Here is a 12,309-nt window from a genome sequence, read left to right as displayed (position 1 = left end):
GGTTCACCAAGAGAAAAGTGTTTAAATGGAGGATCTAGGACAAGGTATTTAGGCGACACTCAAGATCTGAATTTTTACAGGAACTAGCTTTAAACATTAGTGAAAGGCAGTTCCGTGATAAGATTTGTTGCATTGTCACAATATAGTGTTTCAAACATATACAGGGTGTTCCAAAAACATTTAACAAGAATAATGGGAAAATAATGGAATATCTATTGTCAGGAATTTAGATGGCATATGTGCATTCCCTCTACTGCAATAGATTGTCCTAAGTGCACAATGTGAGGCTCACGTTACAGGATGTCACACGTCACTGAGAAATATTTATGCTTAATATACAGCTGGAGTTCATCTAAAGTTCTTGGTATGATGTGTACACCCTGTCTGTGAGATAACTCTCTGAAAATAGTCACATGGTCTGGAGAATATGGTGGACAATCATCTTCAGTGCAAGTGTGTACATACTCCAAGGCAACGTTCACAAAACACTGAAAAATAATACTGGTGCTGTTTAATAGACATGCACCAAATCCAATGATAGGCTTCCATTACACTATGTACACTCGTGGCATTTTCAGTTTAAACTTCATAGGGACATTTTGGGACAATCTGTATATAAACAGATTGGTGGTGTAGCTGCAGACCCTTCTGGGTTGTAATGATCCCACAGGAAGTAAATTGGATCATTACAACTCAAAAGTGACTGTGACTGAATGTATCGATTGATTGATTTAGGTTATTTTACATTTGACTAATTTCAAAGATAAGATGGATGAAGGGACAATCACAAACTTATACGGACAACACAACACGGCTGCGAGTCTAGTAGCCAGTCTTGCTAGTCCGCAAAATGCAGTCCAGTGTGTACGTGGAAGGGAGAGGTTGACATTTGGGCATCTTTGGAAAGGGTCACCTCTTACTGAACATATGTAAAGAATATTACAACCATGTAGAATAGTAAACTCCTGGATGCAGGTTGAACAAACAAAAGCAAAATTTGATTTTTTAAAAAGATATTAAAAACTGAATATCAATGTTATTTGTCAGCCATCCTCTCTCTACTTCAACAATATCCAGTGGAACCTCGATTTTATGTTTTTCAGGGGTCCAAATTGAATACGGGAAAAATTTATAGCATTTTGTTCCACTGAGATCATGAAGATTGAATGCTGGAAAATATGAAACAGGGGAACATGAAATTGGGGTTCCACTGTATTTAAACAAAAACACATAATGTGGTCATAAAAACATACCTTTCATTCTCCTCGAACCTATAGTAAATGGCGAAAGACTGACTAGAACAACGAGTCCAAAAGTTGCAGATCCTCCGCACACAAAAGTCAGCACATTTCGATAAAAATTGGAACACAGGGTAATGCATTGGCTGAAAATAATAAAAACAAGCATTTGGTCACAAAATGATCAGTACACTCATAACTATTTATTTTCAAATAAATGTACCACTCAAGAAGTAATGTAAATTCATCCTCCACAGATTTCAACATCTATAGATGCAATTTATTCATGCATAGCAAGACAAAAATTGGATGAAAAAAATAGCAACTTACAAATGTTGAATCACAGCTACAGCTATTCCATTGGAGAGTTTGTCTGTAAAACTCATTGCACCGTAAACAAAAGCACCACTTTCCGTGTTTGGTCCTATTAAGTCTGCCGTAATTCCTAAACTGGTGACCAACGTCACTGAGCTACCAGCACCTGAAATTTAAAATCTAAATATGTACCAAAAAAAATTGCAACGCTGTAAATACTTTGCCATCATGGTCTAATAACAAGTGCAGTATGGTATAAATTAATATGTAATATTAGGCGCATCCAGAAAGTAAGTTTTCCACTCTCCCACAGGTGGCAGGCCATGCGTATTCAAACCGGTTTTGCACATGCATGAGAGGCACATGCCCTGGCTAGTGAATGTCCTAGAAGAAGCCTCCCGAAAGTCCTCAGTAGCGTCGCAGCATCGATGAAACATGGCGGCTCTTATTCCATCTCCCGCCGCATGCGAGGTTCGTTCGGTGATCAAGTTCTTGAACACACAAAACATACAGCCGATCGATATTCATCGTTAGCTGTGCCAGGTGTAGGGCCAGACGTCATGAGCAAGCAGATGGTGCATCGTTGGTGCAGGACATTTACTGAAGGCCGGCAAAATCTGCATGACGGCGAGTGCAGTGGGCAGCCATCGACCGTTATGGACAAGCTTGTGGAGAAGGTGCAGCAGTGCATATTGGAGGACCGTCACGTCACGATCACGGAACTCAGCAGCTATTTCCCGCAGATTTCTCTGTCATTGTTGCACGACATTGTTACCAAATGTCTCTTATTCAGGAAATTGTGTGCCCGGTGGGTGCTGAAACAACTGAGGCCCGAACACAAAGGAAAACACATGTTCACACCGCTGACATTTCTGCAGCGTTACCATGATGATGACGATTTTCTCAACCTGATCATCACAGGGGATGAAACGTGGGTTGCATACAGCACCCCAGAAAGCAAGCAACAGTCCATGCATTGGCATCACAGTGGATCTCTATGCAGGACGAAGTTCAAACAGACTGTGTCGGCACGAAAAGTGACGTGCACAGTGTTCTGGGACAGACAAAGCATTCTGCTCGTCGAGTTTCTGCCCAGAGGTGAGACTGTGAAACTGTAAGACACTGGGGACATTGCGACAAGCCATTCAGAATAAGCAACGCGGTAAGCTCAGTGCCGGGTTGATCTTGCTGCACGGCAATGCAAAGTTGCATATAGCTAGGTGCACTGCAGCCGTTCTGGACAGGTTCGGTTGGGAGGTGTTTGATCATTCAACGTACAGCCCGGATCTCGCTCCCAGTGATTAACACCTGTTCTTGCAACTGAAAAAGTTCCTGTCCGATCAACATTTTCACAGCGACCAAGAGGTTCAGACGGCTGTCACACAGTGGTTCGGCGCCCAGGCGGCGGACTTCTACGACGCAGGTACACAGAAGTTGTTCCCACGCTATGATAAGTGCCTGAAATCGGGTGGGAATTATGTTGACAAGTAACTGGACAGGTGCTGTATCTGTGGCAATGAATCATTGAATGAAATTATGTTTCCTTTTTGTGCCCGACCCCAGGGAAACTTACTATCTGGATTCACCTAATATATTATTTATGATAATGACATATGTTATACAAATATATGAGTAGAAACTTGAAGAATAGATTTTCAATTGTTAACATATTAGTTGCAAAGGTTTTAATCCACATTCTTCAACTGTACATTTTTCGCATGATTCTTTCCCATTTGTCAGAGAAAAAAAAAAAAACAAAAAAAACTCTAAAAATGAACAATCTGCTCACATATATAAAGATTTACAGAACAAGGTCTAGATTTTGGGCACTAGTTGCTTTAGTACTACTCCTCATATTTTATTATTTCTAAAGTATAATGTAAACAAACAACTTCTTGGCACCGCACAAAAGTTTAGAACCTGCATATGAGTCCACTGTCCACTAATTACAAATTACACAATTCTGACAATGTAGTAAATTGTCAATAATAAATGTACTTAACCACAAACCAAAAAGATGGAAAAGTACAAGAAATCTTACCCAAAAGAAATGCAACTCCATAAAGCTCGTAATTTCTGTACATACTTCCAGAACCAAACCATATCCAAACACATCCAGAAATTCCAAGAAGACATCCAATCATGTATGTCCACTGGAAAATTAACAATAATAACACAAATACATAATTAAGAAACATAAAAGGTTAGCTAAGTTGATCTAAGAGAAAAAAAATAGGAAATTTGTTTATAAAATGCACTTCATGTATATAGTGACTGCGCTGCAACAATCACTGTGCAAACTTATATTGAGGCTAACAATACATCTAACACTGAGATTTATATTTTAATAAAAATGCCCAAAAGTGAAATAGGTGATAATAAAATTCAAATCTTATATATATTTTCATGATATGCTCTGCAAGTCACTGATCAACAATCAGAAGTAAGGATTTTAGATAAGATTTATTTTACTTCCCTTTTGTGCCACTGGTGGCTAATCGGGAAGATGAGGATGAATGGATGAAGGGACAAACACATATCGACAACACAAGCTCTACGGAGGATTATAATGGCCATGAGTACAGACACCAGTGCCTCGCTAGACTGCAAAATACAATTCAGGGTGCACTACGTGGAAGGAAGGTTGATATTTGGGTGTCTTCGGAAAGATTCACCCCTTACACCACAAGTAAGATAAACATGATTAATCAAAAAATCCTGAGTTTCCAGAAAATATTTTCACATCACTCTCTCCAACTTAATAATTACTTTTACATTCTAATTTAATGCATAAATTGTTTCTACTGTCTTACAGTTTTATACATATTGTATGTCATTTAATTTATTTGTAATCTTTAATTTTATCTTTATTTTGATCTGTAATTTTTTTGGGGTTAGGTGATAGACCAGCAACAGCTGAACTTAACCAGCACAAAAGTCAAGTCAATTGAAGTAAATTAAATATCATTAATTTGTTTGTAGAATGTTAACAAATTAATGTGTAGTACACTTGCCTCAGTAGTGATGCAATTCACTTCTTTATACATCACTGTTGTCCAAAGTGCAGTTCAACTGATATTGGGCGAAAATGGTGTATAAACATGATGTATACTAAGTTACACTAAGTATACTGGTGCACTAAGTTAGGTTAGAGTACAAGTAGAGGAAAACATGAATGATGCTGCTGTGTATGTATTCAGTCGAGCCTCAATTATGTTTTCTCAGGGGCTTGAGGTTAAAAAACTTTAAAATGCAGGGAAACTTTGTAAAATTCTGTTGTTTTGGAAGCAAGAAGAATGATTGATCATTAAAAATTATGATGACAAGTCAGATCTGAAGCTATTTGAGAGTACGAGTTCCTTAGCAAAGACTGAACTAATATAAGTCAGTGAATTTTTTGATAATAACAATTCTTATGGAGATCAATTCCTTATATAAATATAATAATAATAATAATAATCCACGGCTCGACAGCCCTAGAAAGGCCTTGGTATATCTCCCGACTGCCAGTCTCACTCCCACAATCCTACCTAGAGGTATGGAGTTCTTCAACCGGTAATGGGGTGACATGGAGTCAGCATATCGAACCCTCAGACGTTATATGAGATTTCCGAGACTGGATTACGCTACTCACTCATAGCTCCCAAATTTCCTCACTATGGTGGGTTGCCACCGGTCTTATACACAGGCCGAGAGCACAGAGACAACCCACGCGAACTTGAACCCACGCCTTCCTCTTTCGGAGCCCAAAGCACAGCACCTTAGCCTGGACGGCAATGGAGGAGGACCCTTATATGAATACAAGAACTTAAAATCACCATACCATTGGTAAAGCAGAGGATCATATATATATATATATATGTAAGAAGAAGAAATCACTATGCAATGAATAAAGGCTGAGTGAAAAGTGGAACTCAGCGTAAAGGTGGATAAGATACAATACACACAACCCCACAGAGGATTGTATTGGCTGTGTGCTCAGCCTGTAAGAATGCTGATTTTTGAGTGGCTTTCTAGGTCACTTTTAAGATCCCTCCACGAGGCTTACATATATTAAGCTGAAAAATGTGAAATCCAGCTAAGTGTGCATTTAAGTATTTTACCAGATAAAATGAAGGGTACATAACTGCTGGAAAACAGGGATCACACAGAGAAAGGCGAATTTTGTTTTGTTTTATGTGGATCATTTGGTACATATTAGGGCTGAGAAAATACCAGTACCGATGTATTGGTATCAGCAGATACTAGTGGTATTGGCATCAAAGAGTATCGGTTGGAATAAATTTACTGGTACCGGCCAACACTTTTCCGGCATTTTGGTTTTCTATGGGGTCCGCAAAAATGCCACAAGACACTTTCTCAAAGTCCAATTATTCTCGAAATTATGGAAAATTCGAAGTTCCCATTTTTTTGCACCAATATTGTGTGAAAACTGTATTTTGTAATAACATAACAGGCATTCTGATGTAATGCTTGAATATTCTGAAGCAAATCAGTTGTAAATTGAAGCTTATAATCTGAGTGCAATACTCACCCACTAATATCAATAAATATTTTGAAGAAATTTTAATTGTTACAATTTTCAAGCATTGGTATTGGTATTGGGGGAAATTGGTAAGATATTGGAATCGGTACAAACTGCTTGCAGTATTTGCAAGCAACATCACAAAAATAAGATACAATTAATCAGAATTAATTCCACGCACCTTTCTTCCTAGGCGTTCATTTAAAAACTTGACGAAGAAAGACACCAAGAAACTGCTGAGGAACATAATCAGTGGGATAATGGCAAGAGCTTCCGACCTCATATCCAACGAGACGTGGAGGTACATGGGAATGTAAACCTGTGTGAGATTCACAAACAGACGGGTGGACATGTACAGCAGTGCAATCTGGTAGAATTGATGTTCTTGCAGGAAACTGACGGCAGACATTCGCCTTCTGGAATTTTGGCCTGTTGAGTTACAGCCATTCCCTAGCAGACTTCTTCCGCGAGCTCTCAAGACAACCTCGGCAGATGGTTCTTTAACCCCAAGATGGAAAAGGATGCAACATATGGAACCAACAGCAATGCCAATGAAAACAATGTTCTGGAAAAAGATATAGATAACAAAATACATAAGTATTTTTATCAACAGTAAACTTACTTAAATTCATACCACAAGCAGGTTGAAAATCACTTCTTTCACTAATGTATAGGGTCTCCTGATGTCACAATGGTAACGCTGTCACCTTGTAACAAAGGAGTCCAAGGTTTGATACCCAGTGGTCCTGATCCCACTTTAAGCAGACTTAAAACAAGTCAAACTAATGTAGGGTATAATAATTCCGTGAAACTTTTATGAAAAACTTGATTTATTCATCTATCAATTTAGGTCACTCACTGTGGCCATTCACAGAAGGCTGTTGATGGACAATCATTCAACTGTGTCAACTGACACAGATATATTAGTGTGAGAACTTTGATATTTTAAAGTCAAACTTACTACGGTTAAAAAAAAAATTGTGAAACTTTTCATGGAACAATCTTGTAATTTGATTTACACAACAAATGTAATTTTGAAGATCTTCATACACTTTATTATCCCCATCCACAATGATGACTAATTATTACTCACTGACATACAGACTGACATAAACAGTACTTTTCTTACTGCTAACACTAACATTGGAACATTCAGAAACAACTACACATTATCACCTACAATCAAATATATGAAAAGACAAACTAGTTATGACATCATCATTATTATCATTATTACTGAATAATATAAGTGTTATAAGTTTCAAATGATGCAGATATATGATAATGTTATGTGTGAATTTTTTTTTAGATATTATGTTTCTTATATGGTACACTTTTTATTTACTTCTTTCACTATTTTGAAATGTACATCTCTATTTTAATATTTACAATGCTGAGAAAATCAGAATATAATCTGATATATAGATAATGATACTGTGTTATCACAGATAATTGCAAGAATTATAATAAACTAAAAATTATATTTTAATATTTTGGTAACTTCTAATTGTAATATAATAAAAACAAGTACTCATTTTATCTGTGCAAGGTTATTGATATTCTATTCATTTTACATCAATTAACTGAGTGATGACTAGTAGAAAAAGTACATGACACATGATATTACTTTAAAGATAGTGTTCCAATATATACAGGGAGTCATTTTAATGGCACCCACAGAAACGTATCGAGGACATCAAAACAAACAAATTTTCTCAGTAACATTTTTCTCGTTGGTGCATCATTACAGTGCTAGTCGTTCCAAAAAGTTTGTTTTGCCGCTTGAATGCTGGCAACCACACCCAACATTTGATTGTCTTTGTGACGTCATATCCCGTCATGAAGCTATGCATTCCATGGTTGCCAGGAACACACATATTCTGTGAAAAATGACATAGCTACAATCAGCCACATTATGTACCGTAAAACAAAACTAGAAAACACGTTATGAAACCTAACAGGAAGCAAACAAACTATACAAAAAATGGTAGAAAGGAAATCGAATTCAAGTGGAAGTGGTCATATCGAATTTTGTCTCAGCTTACATGTCAAATATTTGCAAATCTAGTTACCAAGTTGGCATCTACAATTTAGTCTATCCACTTCGCCCTTCTGATACTAGTTATCTGTGACACACTGAACAGATGACAAAATAGAAATGAAATAACTCAAAATTCCAGAGGTAAGCAACACATAATACATATAATGTATATTCAGGGCATTATGAGGCAAGTGACCAAAATGGTTCAAAATACAGGGAGATATGTAGTAGTAATACAAGCTCTCCGACGACTGTTTATCTACGAATCGGATACACATGTAATAGTTTGCAACTGTGAACAGGGCAGTATATTCGCTACTGATTCATAATTAGATTGTTACTGTGGTTGTATGTGTTTTAACCGTAATGTAACAACGTCAACCTCTGATACTTCCCATATCAGCACAAAAGTACCACAAGGCATCTGGACACAAGCCTGTAGATATCAACCTTGCAACAAGATCTGCAAATATTTGACATGTAGCTGGGCGTAAACAGCCACATGCAAGCTGTAAGTCCAATAAAATTTATTGTTGTTGATATTTGACATGTAGACAGACAAAATCTGATATTAAGACTTCATTTTGAATACGTTTTTACCATTTCTCATATCGTTGGTTCACTTTCCCCCTTCCCTTGAAATGACTGCTGATCTTCTGGCTGGTAGGCTATGATGTTTGGTCTACTGGACACGTTTCTCGCTTCATTTTACAGCTAATAATGTGGTTGGTAGTTTGTCATTTTTCACAAAATTTGTGTGTGCCTTGCACCAATGAGAAAAATGTTACGGAGAAAAGTTGTTTGATTTGAGGTCCTCTATATGAATCTGTGGTCCATGGGTGCCATTAAAATGACACATTGTATATACAATGTATATATAAAACACATTTGGTGTGTTTTTCCTCATTTTCGCCACATGCATAATGAAATTAATAGGGAATTTCGTTACCTGAAATTTATGCTTGTCTTTAGGACCGATTCTGTCTTCTTCACTATCATTGGTTACATGAAGAATAGCCCACGTCGTCACATAGATCAGGATGTTGGAAAAGACTGTGAATCCATACCTTTACGTGGCAACATGCAATAAAATGTACATCAGATAGAATCTTAAGAAAATAACAACCAAAATATAAGGTTGTCAAATAAATCATAGGGATCAAGAAACAAACCCTTTATGTAATGGACATTGTACACTATATCATAATGACAGCACAGGGACAGCGACAGGGGTGGGCACGGGTGGGCGTTTGCCTACCCAATCAAATTCACTAAGTACATACACTTGGGGATATGTGAATATTTCAATAAAAACATGTTCATTACATGTATATTTTACTCATGAATAGGACTAGAAATGTTCACATATCATCCCATAAAAAGCTGTCTTGACTTTGTCATTAGAAAGCAAAAAGAATTACTAGAGAACTTGAAACAAAATAAACTGTCATCAATTGAATACTTCTATGATTAGAAGCAGCTAATAGGCTTAGGAGGTGCAAAATTATGCAGGGTATGGCCAAGATGAGATCAGGATTTAGGGTGACCTTGAGGGCTGCAGCTCTGGACTTTTACTGGGGAAAACTCCGTGGAAAAGTACTTAATAAAGAAAAAAAGGAGGTACTTCGGATGTGATGAAAAAATGTAGAAATACGTATAACTAACCACCTCATGTAGCTTAGCAAAAAGTTATAACTGAAACTCTGGAGGGTATTGGGGTGGGGTCTTGGTGTTGTAAGCTCCGGGCCTTCACATATATAAATCCCGGCTTGTGCATGATTACAATAATCTCTAAATCTTAGCATTGCTTCCTCCAGCAACACAACAAATCATTTCGACTTTTTAATTAGGTCTACATTGAAATTCCAGAAGTGTCTCTTTCTTTATTTCATTACAATTTTTACATACATGTAATCTTCAAATATCTACGTGTTATACAAACAACATTTTTGTATTCGTTCTACTAATAAATACTAATAAGAAGTGATCACAATAATCACTACAATGCCGAGGTGTACAAATTTTGATGTAACAGTTATGTAGCTTTGGAAAAAGCTAGAGAATTATTGAATTGATAATAGCAGAATTATTGAATTGATAATAGCCTATCAGATATGTAATGAGGCAATTTTTCTTGTGAGTAACTTACGTAGAATTAAAAGAAGAAAGGGGTTGGTAGGAAAGCTTTGTTTTGAGGGCATCAGAGAACTAATCAATCACGATGAGAATGGTTTAAACTTTAGAAGCATCAGAGGTTCAGCCGAAAAGGTCAACAGAATATGTAGATGCAGATGAAGTAAAGAAAAAAGGTGTCACGAAGTATCCATTAGAAAATTTTGTTTGTTTGGTTTTAAATCCACTTTTATGCTCAGACAGGATAATTGGGACTAAACTTACAGTTTAAAGTAGAGTCCGAACCAGTGTGCATTGTGCTTCCACCAGGGGAGGGGGTGGAACCTCTTCATTATAAGGTGACAACGTTATGCCATTGGAGAACAAAATATACAGAGAGAACTCGCAGGGAACGTGTTATTTTATCACCATAGAAGATAAATTCATTTAAGAGGGTGTATTGCCAGAGACAATTATTTGAGACTTTCAGAAAACAACGTTATTGTTCATGGAGTTAGCTGCCTTGATCCAAGAATGAAACAATGTGAAATTGAACCTACCACCTCAACTTTCGCGAAGGGTATGAACTAATGAAACCACTTTTGAAAGAGTAAGTTGTTGCTGGTTCGACTGATTTGTTCTCTGTGAAGTCATTTCTCTGCTAATTTGGCTAATGGCGACGATGAGGTTCAATAGTGATTAGGTAAAAGTTACGAAGGACGAAAACAAACACACGCAGACACTGAAAATACAACCCACCACAAATTATTATTTTGACTGTGGTTCTAGGTGCCAGAGATTCGTTCACCTGCAAGATTAAAGTTTCCATGGTATACTGGGCAGGATAGAGGTTGACGTTTGATCGCTTTCGAAAAGGTCGCACCATACAACCCAAGTCATCTGTGAAAAAGAGATGGATTACCGGGTATGGTGATCAATTTCAATGAATTCATAGTGTCCAAAATCACATTCTACAAAATGTAAACTATTTGGTACCTCAGTGCATGTGTTCATCTAACCATACGTGTGTTACTTCTTCCGCATGAGTAACAAAGACTAACTTCAGAAAACAAATAGCAACTTAGCAAATAATCTCTTCAATTCTTAACAGATATTTCAATGTTACTTGATTATTACTTTTTGGTGATGTCTTGTCAAAATACCCTTTCATAAGCCTTGGGATACTTTATGCAGAATGAAGAACGAATTGTTTTTTTTTCTCTGTGTGTGTGTGTGTGTGTACATTTCCAATAAGACATTAATTTTAATCCAAATATCCAGTGGCGGTGATTAGGAGGAACAAGGGGGAAAGTTCCCCCTGCCACATTTTACCACTTGTTGCATCTGCACTATGGCCTCTTAATGCTAAGACTTTTCTACCAAAAAAAGTAAACTGTCCTTGCCCCCAAGTTTTGGCACCCGATCGCCGTTATTGCAAACATACATTCAGATACATTTGTCAGTTGCAATTACCTTGTAACCCAAGACAAGTGATCATTAACCCCCAAGTTTCAGTCAAAAACTGAAAATAAAATGATCAGGAACATGCATTCAAATTACGAGATTCTTCACCATTGTCTACAATCACACATTCTATCACTGGATATCGCTGAATAGCTATATAAAATTGAGTATATGCTTTGTATTTTTGCACTTGAAGGACAAAATGTGATGCAACCAAATCACATTTATTTCACTACATTGACATGAATGAAAGAATGTGATTAGAATGTATGGCTGCACACACACAAACACTTCCTTGAAATAATTGTGTCCATCGGAGACAAAGAAGTGGAACAAGATGCGAGAATATTTTAGAAAAGAAAGAGGAAAGACACGAAACACACACACGTGTGTGTGTGTGTGTGTGTGTGTGTGTGTGCCAGTTAAGAGAAACATTTGAAGAATGGTACGAGAGGAAGTGAAAGGGAGAAAGAGATAACAAGTTGAGAAAGAAAGATATAAGAAGGCATTAAAGAGTAAAAAAGAAAAGATGAAAAGTAAAGGGAAAAGAAGTGTAGGGAAATCTGGAGTGTAAGAGAGGAGGGGATACATATACATACAGATGGGGGACAAAA

The 12,309-nt window shown here is 37.1% G+C and overlaps 1 protein-coding gene and 1 long non-coding RNA gene across 3 annotated transcripts in view; one reads left to right on the top strand and one right to left on the bottom strand.

Moving 5' to 3' along the window:
* The window catches only part of LOC145994638 (uncharacterized), a 252,339-nt gene that overhangs the window by 190,403 nt on the left and 49,627 nt on the right, over positions 1-12,309 (top strand). The gene's annotated exons all lie outside the window — the stretch shown is intronic.
* The window catches only part of LOC145994633 (major facilitator superfamily domain-containing protein 12-like), a 59,761-nt gene that overhangs the window by 1,512 nt on the left and 45,940 nt on the right, over positions 1-12,309 (bottom strand). For both annotated transcript variants that reach the window (XM_083130720.1, XM_083130721.1), the window contains exons 4-8: positions 9,069-9,186; positions 6,260-6,643; positions 3,595-3,706; positions 1,569-1,719; positions 1,254-1,384 (exon numbers count right to left, since the gene is read on the bottom strand). In XM_083130720.1, the coding sequence (XP_082986846.1) occupies positions 1,254-1,384; positions 1,569-1,719; positions 3,595-3,706; positions 6,260-6,643; positions 9,069-9,186 (896 nt within the window). The remainder of the gene's footprint in view (positions 1-1,253; positions 1,385-1,568; positions 1,720-3,594; positions 3,707-6,259; positions 6,644-9,068; positions 9,187-12,309) is intronic.

The sequence above is a fragment of the Lepisma saccharinum genome, chromosome 11 (assembly GCF_977018435.1).
Source record: "Lepisma saccharinum chromosome 11, izLepSacc3.1, whole genome shotgun sequence".
NCBI lineage: Eukaryota > Metazoa > Arthropoda > Insecta > Zygentoma > Lepismatidae > Lepisma > Lepisma saccharinum.
The sequence above is the reverse complement of the archived record's forward strand: the minus strand, read 5'-3'. Positions and strand labels throughout refer to the sequence as shown.